This window comes from Rhipicephalus sanguineus, chromosome 8 (assembly GCF_013339695.2).
Source record: "Rhipicephalus sanguineus isolate Rsan-2018 chromosome 8, BIME_Rsan_1.4, whole genome shotgun sequence".
NCBI lineage: Eukaryota > Metazoa > Arthropoda > Arachnida > Ixodida > Ixodidae > Rhipicephalus > Rhipicephalus sanguineus.
Window position 1 is genome coordinate 66,422,172 of NC_051183.1, and position 15,624 is coordinate 66,437,795.

At 45.9% G+C, this 15,624-nt stretch overlaps 1 protein-coding gene across 1 annotated transcript in view; it reads left to right on the forward strand.

The window, feature by feature from the left end:
- Nucleotides 1–15,624, forward strand: part of LOC119402033 (ryanodine receptor-like) — a 150,637-nt gene that overhangs the window by 30,967 nt on the left and 104,046 nt on the right. Inside the window, 12 exon segments of the mRNA XM_049418475.1 lie at nucleotides 796–895; nucleotides 1,713–1,793; nucleotides 2,414–2,540; nucleotides 5,134–5,241; nucleotides 5,871–5,987; nucleotides 6,099–6,196; nucleotides 7,416–7,469; nucleotides 8,155–8,321; nucleotides 8,999–9,125; nucleotides 9,861–10,049; nucleotides 11,340–11,721; nucleotides 13,379–13,469. Of these exon segments, the coding sequence (XP_049274432.1) occupies nucleotides 796–895; nucleotides 1,713–1,793; nucleotides 2,414–2,540; nucleotides 5,134–5,241; nucleotides 5,871–5,987; nucleotides 6,099–6,196; nucleotides 7,416–7,469; nucleotides 8,155–8,321; nucleotides 8,999–9,125; nucleotides 9,861–10,049; nucleotides 11,340–11,721; nucleotides 13,379–13,469 (1,641 nt within the window).

The window sequence follows — 15,624 nt, forward strand, 5'->3', positions numbered from 1 at the left end:
CGCGCCCGCGAAACGTGGCTGCCACCCTGGAACTTTGTTTTCAATGCATTGGACATTAAAAAAAAAGAAACGAGTGGGATGTGATTACACTGTAGAATGTCTTGTTGAGAAAACAACTACGCAATCTGTTGATCATCACAACTGTAACAGAAACTCTCAAGACCACTGAGCCCACCCAAAAAGGGGGCATTTTTTATAAGCCACGCATATTAAGTGTACCCTTTCCTTTCAACCCACGCAACTTGTGAAAGGTGAAAGGCGAAGAACCAGCAGTCGCGTCCTCACTTATCGCATTTTCCCGCGTACTATCGGAACTGATTTATGATGGCTGTTGGTGATTGTTGGCTGCGAAAAATAATGCATATATCGGTCGATGTTCGCTTGGAGAACGCTAAAGAAATGTTGATACGGTTCATAAATATAGCTGTTTCTCATATTATGAACGTTTTTCTGTTTCCACTGAGTCTTGGTACGAGATATCTCAATTGCTTATTCCTTTCCTAAGCAGATTTACACTGAAGTGTTCCTTATCGCGCGTGTGAAAACGAAATAAGAATGTTTTTCCTAATTAAAATAGTGTGTTATTAGTGTCAGTTTTTGTCTTTGTGTCGTTTCAATACTTCATGTGATTTAATACTTATATATGTCAGGAGATTACCTACCTGCAAGTCATTGAATGCGCAGTAATATCGGTTGCTTCGACACATCAGTTTAGGTTATTCACCCTCAGTAAAGAACACTAACTAGAAGCTTTAGATTTGCGCACGTGTTTTCACCTGAAATTTCTGCTCGCAGGCTGTGAAATCTCACGCGGGAGGCACGGAATCCTATGGTAAACAATGGATGATCGGCGACGTCGTCGGATGCATGCTTGATCTCCATGACCGCACAATTAGTAAGTCAATCGATTACTGCCTCTTGCCAGTGTCCCACTAAGCTAAGCTTAACGTTGACTGCATATAATTTTCCTTATCTCAGGGAAACATTCCTTCTTGTGATGCATACGCTGATAGTCTATCCTCCAAATACGAATTAGAGTTCCTCGGGAGCTATTCTTCAATGTGTCCACCTAGGGGACTGTCCGTTTAGGCCGCTACTGACTGGCTGGATCTTGGCGAGCAGCACGTCCCCTGTTTCCAGTTCTTTTTCCTGCAACGTCATTTTGACGTCACGAAGCTTTCTAGCCTCTCGGCAGAATGAGAGGGACGGAACGCATTTTAATGCAACGAACGCAGCCCCCAGAGATCCGGTTTTGGGCGCACATCTCGGAGGCCGTGCATGAACTGTGATCACGTTAGCCCTTAAATTATGTTTAATACGGCCGCCCGCTTAACGCACCTGGAAAGGTAGGTACGCATTCCTTGCATCATTCTGAAACATCTGAACACGTTTATATACAAGTTCAGACTCGTCAAGTTCGTTTAAGTGTCCTGTTAGTGTACATTTCGTCCACTTTCTTTCTTTTTTAAGTTGAGGATGTGCTGGCGGGTCTGGTGCGTCGACGTGGTCAAGAGAACCATGACGTCACTGGCTCGCCGGTTTTTTTGGGTAACTGAATGCGCTCCACCAAAACGGAAATGTCTACAAGGTGGACACTTTGAGAATAGCTGCCCCGGCAGGGATTCCTTTGCGTTGTGCTCGCAAATTATTATAGGACGTGGTCTTGTCATCATCCCTTGGTGAATTATAACGTATGGTAACTTTTCGCGCAGGTTTCTCTTTGAACGGAGAATTATTGCTGGACCAGCTCGGCGGTGAAGCTGCGTTCTCGGACATTCCTTGTGGAGATGGAGGTGTGTAATATCTTTATGTTGATGAACGAGAGAAGGGGAATTCTTTTAGAGGAGCTTGTTTATTATACTCAACCAAATGAATCCAACACACAATTAGGCCATAGAAAACATAGGGGACTGTAGTTTTATTTAAATGTAGTTTAGTAGTTATGACACAAATTGAGGTGAATTAAAGTACAAGAATTAATAATGTCTTATAAGCCACGTGTATGAATATAAACGCACTAATGCTGGAGCACGCGCATAGAGAGGTAATTTTCGTCAATGTGTGCGTATTTCTTCCACTTCGAAATATTCGCAAGCGCGGAAATCTTTCAGCCGATAAAACTGAACCATGTTGCACTATTTGTCAGTGTGAGCCTACTTCCCATCACATGCTTTACGTCGTAGATATGCGGAGTATCTAAGCAGTGTGTTCAGCTGCCGTTATTTTCATTCTGAAATATCCACAATGGCTCGGTAATGTGTCTAACGTTTTTACTCTAAAGGCTGTTCATTTTTCAACCAAGTACATCCGGTAAACATTCTCTAACCTCATCTTAGACGTGAACTCAATGATGGTTTTCACTAACGACGAGCTACGGTAATCATAAAACGAACAGAAAATGTTTTCCCCGCAGCATCCTACGTACCAGCGTGCACATTTGGCATAGGCCAGAAGGCAAAGCTGGTGTTTGGTCACGACGTCAACTTTCTCCGGTTTTTCACCACCTGCGGCTTGCAGGAGGGCTACCAACCTTTTTGCGTGTAAGGAACGCTGTCTCTATTTTATTGCTTTCTTTTATACAGAACAAAGACTCTTCATTTTTTAAATCAGTTCTGCGGAATCCCGCAAAGTGGCAGAAGGATTAAGAAAGGGAAATTGAGTATCACCCATCTGTAGCACGAAGCCATAAGGAAATCCATACAGATTTCTGATACAATTTCCCTTTCCATATAATTTCCCGATTCACACTATTTCCCTTTCTTAAAAGGATTGACCACCAATTTTTAGGGCACCTCTTTTCTTTAGCGCATTGGAAGGCTAACTGGCCAGAGTGTCTAGCCACGGAATGGTAACGTGGAAAACGCCGTGGAACATTTTTAATCAGAATTTTTCTATCTGCGGCGAATATGAAGTCTTATACACACTTGTCAACACATGCTGCAAACAGTAGGCGCGAGAGCTGTTCGTGTTCGAGCGCGGCGGTATGCTGCACATGCGGACACTCCGCGCGCATGCGCCGCGGCTCTACATGGGCCACTGGTAGCCGCGAAGGCAGCGCCGCTTCTCACCGCGCAACTCCTTTTACCTCGTAGGCAACACAGAACAGAGCGGGGATAGACAATAATATACATACTCTAACTTTGAGGACCAATTATGGCGCACATGACAGCATCAGACTACGTACAGCAAAGTGACCGTCTTCATAATCCTGCTTCAAGGCTCTCTTCCGCTAGGCTGCGCGATATACCGGTTTTCGTTACTTTTAAGCACGAAATTAAAATATAAATCCTACTCACAACGCGAAAAGGATGCTAGAATCAGTCACTATAATTCACGGTCTTTTCATTTCTACCGGGATCTATACACACGTTCTGTCCAGTTGTCTGTCCCTTTAACCCTTCGGCCAGCTTGCGAGATTACGCAGTACTGATTCGCAATATGTGTCCCTGTGCTTAGAGTTGTCGATGAATTCGCACTCGGGCTTGCAACTGCTATCTTCCTCGTTAGCTCAGTTTGTAGAGCGACCGCCACGGGAAGGCGTTTGACCGCCCCGGGAAGGCATTCGATCCCTGGACCAGGACGAATCTTTCGGCAACTAAGGAGCCTTCTGAGAAATCCGCATGGATTTCCTTGTGGTTCGTGCTACAAACGAGTGGTTCTCAATTTCGCTTTCTAAAGACTCCACACTTTTCACAGAGCTGTATTTAGAGAAGAAACAAAGATATTCTAGCGCAGGAATACATTCATTTGTCTGATCTGCGGCGCGCTGTAGTACATCCCATGTAATGCGAAATGTGGGAAGAATACTCATGAAGGTGTGCCATAGAACTGCACATTGACAAGAAGTATTCTGGCTTTATTAGGCGCAGGTAGTAGATATGAAATGAGCGCTTTGTGTGCATCCTCTTCTCTGGCCCTTTCACGACACAGAAACGAAAAGCGGTATTAAACCAACTCCTTTCTCGAGAATGCTGATTTATATCTGCCTTCATCAACCGATGTGCATCAACGAAGCGCGTGCCTCCCCAAATCTACGAAGCGCATTTACGCTTCTTAGATGTGGTGGGCCCTGTCACAATGAATACAAGAAGTATGGATTCTTCCCCAAATCTTGGCCAAACTGCGTTTCGATACTCGTATAAAATAATGATATTTGGGGTTTTACGTACAGGCCCACCGTATGATTATGAGGCACGACGCAGTGGGGGCCTCCGAAAATATGGGCCATCTGATGTTCTTCCACGTGCAGAGATGGCGCACAGCACACAAGCCTCTTATTGCGTTTTCATCGTTCGCTGAGCCTCTGGATATGTCCTGTGAATAAAGTAATCGTTGTTGGGTATTGCGTAAAAAATGTAAGCTAATAACATGTGAGGCTTAACATCCCAAAACAGCGATAAGATTAGGAGAGACGCCGTAGTGAAGGACTCCGGAAATTTCGACCACGTGGGATCCTTTAACGTGCACCTAACGTGTACACGGGCCTCAAACATTTTCGCCTGCATCGAAAACGCAGCCGCCGCGGCCTGGATTCGATGCCTGCGACCTTCGGGTTAGCAGTCGAGTGCCGTGACCACTAGACCAGCGTGGCGGGGCGTAAAAAATGTAAACATGTTCACCTTAGTGTCCAAAACATAGGGAGGCTGAATTTCAGTTAAGAATCGGAGATTTGTAACAATAACGCGTACAGTATCGAACATGTAAAACACACCTACAAGCACGAGGAACTGAATGGGTACACTTTGTTTACTTAGCTCTTAAGCACTTTGTGGTATAAAGACGAGTTCATATGGCGTTAGTCAGGCAGCCAAGTAACAAGAAAATAAGGCGGGACTACATTATAGAGTGGTGCATATATTTATGGCATGAACGTAGATGGCTTAGTTTTCGAGTGATCAGTTTGTAGTTGAGATTCAAGAAACTACAGCCGGTCTTCATTCACATAAACGTCTACCTGTTTCTTAAGGCGTGGCTGTTCAGAATGCGGATAAGTATTCTCACCTTATATCTTAACAGTAGTTTATGGAACATATTGTAGGCAATAGCCGAAAATCTTTTTGTCATATCTGCTTTTGCTGCTTCGTCTTAATTGTATGGCCTTTTCATTTTTAATTTGTGCCCTGTGCTTATCAGCAACATGAACCGGAACATGACTTTCTGGTACAACAAGGATGAACCAATGTTCGTCAACGTGGATGATGCCTTCTCGCCGAACGTCGAAGTGAACAGGATACCAGCCGGGTGAGTGGAACACTCACCGCAAAGTGTGGACATTGAGTGAGCTTTCGAATGCACAACACTAAAGGAAGGTAATCGTCGACGATTAATAATTCAGGCTGAATGTCAGTGTGGTAGATATACATTGCCAGAGAATACCAGTGGGATAGGAAAAAGCGTAATTACTGCTGATACATGCGTGCTGTGCTGCTGACGACTTGAACAGGCATTACCCGTAATAATACATCTGGCGGCATTATGTTTCCTCGTTATGTTGAACTCTTCATGGATCTCCGAGAAAGCTTTTAACGTCGCCAGTACTCCACTCAGACTGTCGACGAAGTGAAGTGGGAAATACTATTCATGTAGGAACACTTGAACATGCGGCTACACTTGTTTTGGTGTCAATATTATACATTCCGCAGCCAAAGTATCTAACTTCATGGAACCGACGAGGCATCCGTGTTGAATTTACACCTGGCGTTTTCCTTCGTTAAACCCCGTTGAATGTCAGCGCCAATCTTGCATATAAATCTCGTCGTTTATTTTTCTGGTTTTGTGTCATGCTTATGTGGATCACTAGCTCGACGTTCATGCTGGCCAAGGGTGAGCGTTGTACTATATGCGAACATCCATCGTGTCTTTCAACGCAGAGGTGAATGTCCACCGGCTATAAAGATAACACACAAGCTGTTCGAGTCGGTGGAAAAGGTCAACTACGAGTTCCTGAGACTCAGTTTGCCGGTCTCTTGCAACGAACACCTCATAGAGTGAGTTGAATACGTGTTCACTTCGATGTCTTTCGGCTACTCAATAATGCAAGAGCAAATGATCAACAAGATTCTTCTTTTTCTTTCGTGCTTGCTCATATCGGTTTGCAGGGATCAGGAAAAAGACCACCGCTGGGAAGAAGTGCGGCGGCGACAGCGGCGAGCGCAAGCCGAGAAGCAAAGCGTACGGCACCCAGGTAACCTACAATGTATGCGCCCGTTCCTTAATTCGCTCAAGCTATGGGGCTGTGCTCTGCTGCACGCTGCGCACGTTGACACAATCGCATGACTATCACACTGAGAACTAACCCGTGCGCCTGTGTACGACATTGTAGTCGGATACAGCTGAAGAATTCCGGAGAGTCCCGCACAGGCGGCCGAAGCATGAGAGGCGATCGCCTCCGCGACTAAAGGCCGAGACAGACAGTACAATTTTCCATGCGATGCGACGTCCGACGCGGCGGTGGGGAAACCGGAATGGTGACCTTCCATAGCAACGGACAGCCACCATTCTGGCTGCCGCACCGCCGCGTCGGCCGTCGCATCGCATGCAAAATCGTACCGTCTGTCTCGCGCTTAAGGAAATAGTCCCGCTCATGCACTTGCAATGTTCTCCGAAGGCGGGGTCACCGGCACTCCGGCTCATGACGTCAGTCTGGAGTGCGCGCCCGTTGGTACAGGCTTGTGTGCATCCGCCTTTGAGGATGAAATACCTCAGACTTCTATAGCTGTATCCGACTATAGATATATGCTTGGTAGATGTATCGGAGTTTACCTTGAGAATTAGTATTAGCGTCCATTGAGTGAAAACTCGAAACTTTGCAGCTACGCAGGAAAAACTTTCGAAGCACAACTGAATGTTACTTGTTAATCAAGGTTCACAGTTAGTACTCAGCACTCGTGAACAATGGCGCCACTGTTCTTAGATTTCAGCATTTGTTTATCGCTTTTTGGGAGCATCATATTCACATATGTTCTAATTTTTACAAGTATTCAATGTTTTCATGAACTAACAAATTTATACTACTAAAAATTGCATTCGCTTATATTGTCGCGCATTAACGATACATTATCAATAATAAAGCCATCGGGGCTTAAACACTGCGGAAGACTTTTCTTTGCGCTGAGCTGGCACAGGAGATAAAACTTGCAATATAACGATTACTGTTGCATGAAGTAGATGGTCTGCAAGGTAACACGAAGTAATGCACAGGAAAAGCCGCATTACCGTGGAAATACTAAAATCACCTAAGGAAATGAAATAGCGATGCCATGATTGAAACTATAACTGCAAAGAAGTCAGACAACCGAATAAATTTTGTAGCTGCATTGCTAACTTCGCACCAGAATGCTGCCAAAGCTTCTCGCCGAGCGAGTTGTATAATTATTTTGCATCACAATGGCTCACATGCGTGCGTTTCTTTTTAGCAAACCTGGAGCACCACATGCTTCGCAGCGGCTTCAGTATGTCCGACGTCAAGGGTAAGCGTCATTCACTTTCACACCTCGCAGAAGTTTCATTGATGAACGACGGCATCCTGCTTCATGTAGCCTGGCTGTTTTCTTTCATGTTGTACGACTGCTGCACTTTGCTTGGCAAACGCTTTCGAATATGCACAGTGTGTTAATGCCTAAAATAGCGAAAACAATGCATGCCGGTGTTACGGCACGTACCAAAGGAGGCTCCGTGTCTCAGATAGCGCAAACGTTCGACACGTCTTCATGTGCGCATGATGATCTCTCGATGCGCACCCAGGACACTATCAGCCAAAAAGACCAAATGCTAACCAATTGCAACAAGCGCTACTCGCCATCTTAGGGCTTTCTTTGGTAAATTTCTTTCATATCAGACATGCAGGTACGCAGGAGATTCAGTGCGACACTTCCTGACGATATAGAATTTTCCCGCAGTGCGACAGTTACATGTGGTTGCATGCCAACTACAGTGTACCTGCCTTTATTCTGCTCGATTTCTGCAAGCCTCTCTTGAACTTTTCTGCCTTTACTTGTAGCATATGGTGTTTGGAGAGCATAGATTATTGATTGATTGATAGATTGGAAAGCATAGATAGATGGGAGAGCATAGTTTAAGCATATATGAGCTCAATATATTAAAAATTTCGGTAAAGAGCACATGTGTTCTACCCCATATGGACGTCAATTACAGATCTGCAGCGCGGCTACTCGGACGAAGGCGGTGACACCGAGGAGCCGATCCCCGTGGAACACCGGCCCCCGACACCCCAGCAGCGGCGCCGCTCCATGCTCAGCCCCCGCGGTACCACCGGCACCCTAACCAAGACGCAGTCGTTCGATGCTGCCACCACCCTGCAGGTGAGTCATGGTAAACGCAATGGGTCAACACTTTGTCAAGCAGGTAGGCACGTGGCGTTCCTGACCTGAATGTGCCAGGCGTGCATTGCTTAAGTGACCCTAAACCACTTCGAGTACAAAGGCAAGAAAGCGGCTTCTTTCTCGCCTGCACTCTAATTTTCATATTCGCGATCTCCTTCCCACCACCTATTGCTTTATAAAACACGTGAACAATGTCAGCACTAAGCGTTGAGTCTATCGGGACTTCAGGCTTTTCGGCTGCACGCTGTGATCTCCGCTTGCGCGGTCGAAAACGCACAACACGAAGTGAAATGAATTGATCGCACAAGAAAGTCATGCGAGACAAGGCAGAAGTGGCGTGCGACTGCATAGCAAAGCAGGGTAGGAGACAATTAACAATTGATATTTCTCGTATGTAGACCAATCTAGAGCTTATTTCCTCATGACGTCGCGTGAACAGAACGCTGGCGTCAAGAAATGCGCCGACAAAACGCCAAGCACCAGAAGAGAATAACGTGCTCGTTTGTATTTTAGATGGTGTTTAGGGACCCCTTAAAGAGAACAACTACATACATCTCAAGCCGATTATTATTTGGGGTGGAATAAGCTCGGACGGATGCACATATTTTATAGAGTGCAGACGTCTGTACGATATTACTGCAACACTTTGTGCGCAGGTTCCTGACGGTTCCCGTCCGGACCCAAAGCGGCTGCGGGCAGCTTCGAGCGAGGAGGCGCTCAACCGGCTCGGCCAGAAGTCTAAGGCCGGTCAGCGAACCAAAGCGGTCACACCCGAACCTGAGAGTACGCCATGTTCTCCTTGCTTTGTTCTGTTCTAACTTTTGGGTGCCTTCCACAAAACGCGAAGAGCATCGCAAAATGCGCGACCAGTTCATTGTCATTGACATTTAGTAAGCTTTAGCAGCTTTCTTGTGCCTAGATGTGACATGAGTGGCAGCATAATCTCCATTTTTGTTGGAAACCATGCCAGAATTGAATTGACTGGAAATAGTTTTTTACACATCACACCAGAAAAAAAAAAAAAACACGCAGCTCTAAGTCCACTAAGCCTGTGGACGAGAAATCGGCTGCCGAGGCGAGAAATCATCTCGTCATTATGGGGCCGGGTTAATTGTTTGGCGAGATGCCTTGCTCGAATACCATCTCATCATCGTATCACCAAGCCTACATTACATCTAGATTAGGACTACAAATTGCAGCTAGTTGGATGCGATTCGTCTCAGCGCTCGTGTCGTCAGCTTTCGTGTTTACCCCTTCTTATCAGCGTGCTTTATTCACTACTATAAACCTCACTACAACACTCCTCAGGCTAAAACATTTTACTATACCACACCTCTGCTACATCAACTCCAAGAAGAAAAATGGGAATCACGTTGAGAGTCCTATACCGCAAATTCCATGACTTGTAGCACGATGTCCCTCAATGCGCGATGTCATATTGTTGCTGTACGTGCAGCTCATCACGGTAAGGACCATTGGTTTCAACGCCCCTCTCGCCCGCGCTTTGCGACCACGCAGGCAAGTCCAAGCGCCGTGGGAAGTCTCCTTTCCGCTTCTTCCGCAAGAAGGAGGAGAAGGAGGATGCCGCCGCCGCCGCAACCGCAGCTTCCATTCAGGTGCCCCCGTCCTCGAAAGGGGGCCAGCAACAGGCCATGTCCCCACCGTTGCTCACGGTGCGACCTCCGTCCGTCCACAGACTGTCACCAGGTGAGTGCGCAGTGGGCTGATGGGCGCTCCTTCACGGCCACACCTTGAACTACAACTTGACCCAATCAGTGCACTGAATGACACCGCTGTGTAGATCCAGAACATGGCAGAGTTAGGATGATGCATACGTCAAGTGATGGACAGGTACCTAACAAACGAAGTGTCATCATAGAACCAATATTCGCACAAGGGTGCCTGTCTATGTGACGCAAAATGCAGGCCCGATGGTTAAAGCACTGGCTCATTAATGAGAATCTTCATGATGAAACAATGTAGCTTTGCAGCCGCGGAGACAAGAGCAGAGATCAAGGCGCTACAAATGAGCCATTTGTGGTGTCTTCATCTCGTCTCCTCTGTCCATATTTGCACGCCTACCTTCTCTTATCATATAAACTACCAATTAGTTCAACTTTATGTCGTTCTGAGCATCTTTATGTGCAGCTGTTGCTGATCCCTGCCAGCGTCCAAGCGTTTAGAAAAGTTTTATTTTCAGCAGAGCGCTGACTATTCTCGTGGACTGTGAATAAGAAGAGGAAAAAGATCTGCGTTTCATTATCACCCACGCGATAAAATCTGCTCGTATTCTTTTTGGGCTTCGATTCACTTTTGACACTTGAGTTGAGCCGATCTTGTATTCACCAACAAATTGGCGAATAGGAAAATGTAGAGAATTGGCAAATGGTAACGGTATCTAAACAGTGTTAAGAGACCTTTACAAGCCCCACTACCGCGCAAAACCAAAGCAGAAGAAGGCATCGGTACAGCCATGCTAACCTCGCACCTTCGTAAACGTGGACAATATGAAGTAAGATAATAAGAAATCTGCGCATAAAAACAGTACTTTCAACATTTGAATGAATGAATGCAATACATTATTGTTTTATGATTATTCTAGATGGCTATACCTTTTAGTTTGAAATTGCCGAGTTGTATTTTAGGCTCTAGGCACAGAACGACCTTCAGAATTTGAGAGAATACTGGAGCAGTTGGTAATCATAACTTTCTGTCACTGCGATTTTATTTTAACACCATTCCTCTTCAACGCTAGGTGCTTTAGCCTCCCCAGTATTGTGTTGTCGTGCGCATGGCTTCAATTAGGCCTATAAATTCATTTGAAACTGCAAGTTAGGGTAGTTACATATTCTTCATGGTGGAAGGAACACAGCAGAAACACAGAAATTTTGGTATCTTTTTTTTTGTCCATAGGTTAACGCTTTTTTAACCTTCCGCCGTGATAAATTCATAGTTAACGAATTTCGCAATGGAAGGTAACGGTGAAATTACTCACAGCTCCCAGCAACCAACTCCTGTGCCCACCTGTACCCGAGAGACCGACCACGCTGTCTTCGCCGACGAGTCCCGGCGGCGGAAGTGGAACCGGAGGTGGCACTTCCACTCTGCCCCGCAGCGGAAGCTTCCGCAGGCCTTCCCTGACGCCCGGCCCGCCGCCCATGGCCACCGACGAGAGCGGTGACCACCTAGACACCTCGGTGCTGGACCTGGTTGACGAGTACTTCTTCGGTCTCCGCGTGTTCCCCGGACAGGACCCGAACCATGTGTACGTCGGCTGGGTCACCACGGCGTACAAGTTCTACGACCGCACCTTCGGCAACACGAAGGTGCGCAAGGTCGCCTTCCACGGACTAAGCGAAGATGGCCTCGTCCACCAAGTGTAAGTCCAAGTAAAAACACTTTGCAAATCGATAAAAAATTCTTTAAAAAGGAATGTAGATAGAGCCAACGTTTCGACGAGTGTACTTGTCTTCGTCGAGATTTTTACTACGCTGATGAAGACAAGTTCACCTGTCAGAACGTTGGCACCATCGAAATTCTCTGTAGTTTTCAGGTAAGCGCTTGAGCAGTTGGTAACGTAAGCATGGATAAGGATTCACTGAAGCCGCACACGATTTCGGTGATTACCGCGCGAATAACTCTTGGCGAAAAATTGAATATAAACCTCAGATCGGAGTCTGTCAGCTCGACTGTTGACTCAACTTCCCATTTTAATCCATATATGCCGAATTTCCTTCATATAGGACATTTTTTGATGCACCCTAACATCGCTGCTTTTTTTAGCTGATGACTAGCGCCATCTGCAGCACATCAAGCAGGCCTCATTCTCAAAGTGTGCAAGCCTAGACATTGCTTGCTTACATGCTGCCACGTGCCAACTGCTTTCTCAGGGCAAACGCGTGATTTGTGTGAAAGACGTCATGGAAAGGCAGAAGTGCACATGAAATGCCGACCGCTTTCTGCGGGCAAACGCGTGCTTTGTATGAAATATGTCATGGAGAGGAAGAAGTGCAATGTCGGTGTGCACGTGAAATGTTTCAAGGCTTACCACATCCGCGCATAGCACCCCTAATACCCAGTGTCCTATATGAATAGGATGGCTTGGAAAACAGTGTTGTGTTTAACTGGCAGTAAATAAATAACTTGTGCTTTCTTTTGAGGGTAGCAGTACACTTTTTGTGAAAAAAAAATATTTCTTTTGTCATATATAGCTTGGGCATATATGAGTTAAAGTTCCAGTAATATACACTGGCGAGAATAAAGAATACTATTAGATACCGCATGGCCATTAAAACAGAGTTGAATAACTTTAACAGAGCACACGTGTGGGGTCTCCGGATGAACGAATAATTATAGCGAGTTTTGGTACTGCCTACGTAGTTTCCGCAATGGCTTTGCGCACGTAATAGAGCCGCGTTTCGCATAAAGCGCGTGCCCAGAACTTCTGTTCATGCGCACTATGCAAAATGCAGCATTCTTACTTACGCAACACCGTTACAGGCGCCACGTACGCAGTAGTAAAACTACCTAGTATCTGATGTTTCACGTGCCAAAACCGCGGTATGATTATGAGGCACGCCGTAGTGGAGCGCTCCAGACATTTCGACCACCTCGGATTCTTTAGCGTGCACTGACATTGCACAGTACACGGGCCCCTAGAACAAATTCGATGGAGGCCTCCATCGAATGGAGGCAAATGCGATATGCGACTGCTGGGGCAGTCGCATATCGCATATGTGGCAGTCGCATATTTAACCAGCGACGTTCGGTTCAGACGCCGAGCACCGTAATCACTGCACGAACTCGGCGGACGTCCCTCGTAACGATTCGCTCTCGGAAATCGGTCACCGTTTCAAGAAAGATATTCAAAAGTTGATTACTGAGGTTTAATTTGTGTGCAGATTTGTCATTTTTACGCTGCGTGGCCACCGTTCATGGAGCATATACGTTGACTAGCATAAACAGTGCAACAAAAGAACTGAATCTTAATATCGTTGTCGGACTGTCTGCACAATGTTACCCTCGTCTTATTGCAGCCTGGAACGCCAGAACTGTTACATGGTGTGTGCGGGGCAGTTGGCCGCTGAGATTAGCCAGGGTGACGCCGCAGGCCGCTCGGCCAATCAGGTATGCCAGTAGTGTGATCTTTTGTAGCGAATCTCGCGTTGTCGAGCACGTGCACATATTCACGTTTGCTGTTGTATCGCAAGACATTCTGTGTGTCTACGAATGAAAGGTGACAAGCGCCACAGGCTTAGGTAAGCTGTGCTTGTGGAACTCAGAAGTGAGTTGCGTAAGCAAACACTGTTTATGAAATTTCCTCTCATTGATATATCAATTCTCACAAAACTCAGAAAGTAATTGTGCATGGTATCAAATTATTTTTACAAAATTTGTTATATATAGAAGCTTGTCCCCATTCTCAAACCATTTCAATAATTTTGCTGATATATGGACGATCATCCAGAATCAGTATCTGATACTGTGGAACTATGGATAAAAAAAGCGAGAAATATGCTTATGTATTCGTACAGCGACGCAAAGTGCATATTACATATATGTCATTCTTCTCCTTCGGTACTACCTACATTGCCTCAGAAACCAAGTATCGAACAACGCCGACGTGGCACACTGCGCATCCAGCACTGAACACTGAACAGATGGTTTTATGTTCGCTTAAGTGGTGAATAACGTGCGAATAAATGTAAAACGTGCATAAGATTACCGTAATAATCGGTGCGATGGCAAGTTTTCGTAGCTGATTAAAAGCTACAAAAAATGGAATATAAAAGCGATGTACGTATCGCATTTTGTTGTATATGTGCCGTGTAATTCATCACTTTCGCAATATTGCTCCGCTACATGTAAATTCTAACGTTTGCATTGGTTCTGAATATATTTAGGTCGTGCACTCTACCAAACGTCGAGTGAGGGTGAGAAGGGTTTAGGGGGTGGGGGTTGGGTGGGGGAGGAGCGGAGCGAGACATCTGCAGTTACAGAGCTGCAATGATTGCTTTGGTATGATTTTACTCTACCGTCGCCGAAACTAGGGTACATATGCGCGAAAGTATGTGGTTTGTGATTAAAACACCAAATGCGCGTATGGGCGTCACTTTCATTAGGAGAATTAGTGATAAAATCTGTATTGTTTCCTGGGTAACACTTATGTTTATATGGCGAAAAAAAAAGTTGCTGTTTTTTTTTTTTAGTGAATGAGCCCGAAGAAGGCACCGCGATGAGACCTCCTTTTGTGCGAAGCATGCAATGCCAAACGCTCGCATTGTTTAAGCTGCACCACGCGATACAATGCATACACAGAGACCTTGGTGTTTGGTCCAATGAACAATTTTAGCTCGCACGTTTACATCTTTGCCTCGTCCGCACTATTACGATTTATGCGTGTATATTTTTAGAAGGAAAATTGCATAATTCGTTATGAGTGTACAAGGAAATTAACAGTGGTGATTGTGAGCGAATTTTTCGTACTGTGCACGCAGCTTTTATGGAGTCGCGTTCATGAACACCAGAGAAAACTGGTTCGACTCAGTCACGCCGGCACAATGAAAAAATATTGTCTATAGAACGTAAGCTGCATGCCACAGAAACCTTCTTTTTCTAACACAACGTACAACAAGCGTTATATAGTATACAGCTCAATTACAAAGAATGATAAGACCTCTGGGCTGTTATGCTGAAAATAGTTTATCTGTTTGAGATGGCTGCCAGATAGTTATCCGTGCTGTGATGCTAGCGCCAGTAAAAAAAATGGGGAGGGGCGAAGCATACAGGGAAAGGTATTTCAGCTTCACTAACGCGAAACCTGAGGAGGGGCGAAGCATGCAGTGTGAGCCGGTGTTTCCCACAGCAAAATCGCCGCTCGTAGGCAACGAGAGACCGAAGAAAGATTACACACAGAGACCTGCACTCTGCTTTCAGTTAACGTGCACGCTGCGAATCTTTAACTACAGACAAGAAAAATCTCCCACCGGCACTACATTGCAGGTCAAGATCCAGTGCCTATATATGCGGGGTGGCCGGTGAACAGTTCTGCAGCGCGAGCAGTCGGTTTTTTCACTCAAGAAACTCGCTAGCAGACGCTGCCTGCGCCGGCGATGTCTCTCTCGAGCGAGGGCACGTTCTCGTTCCTTGCGAGCTGGTAGTTCAGCGTTCATCGCAGAGAGGGCGTTTCCATAGTCAACGCACACCGCTCGCTCTCTCGCCACATGGTGAATGCTGAGGCAGTGGCGCCCTCTCTTGTGCTTAAGCAAATGGACCGTGCCGA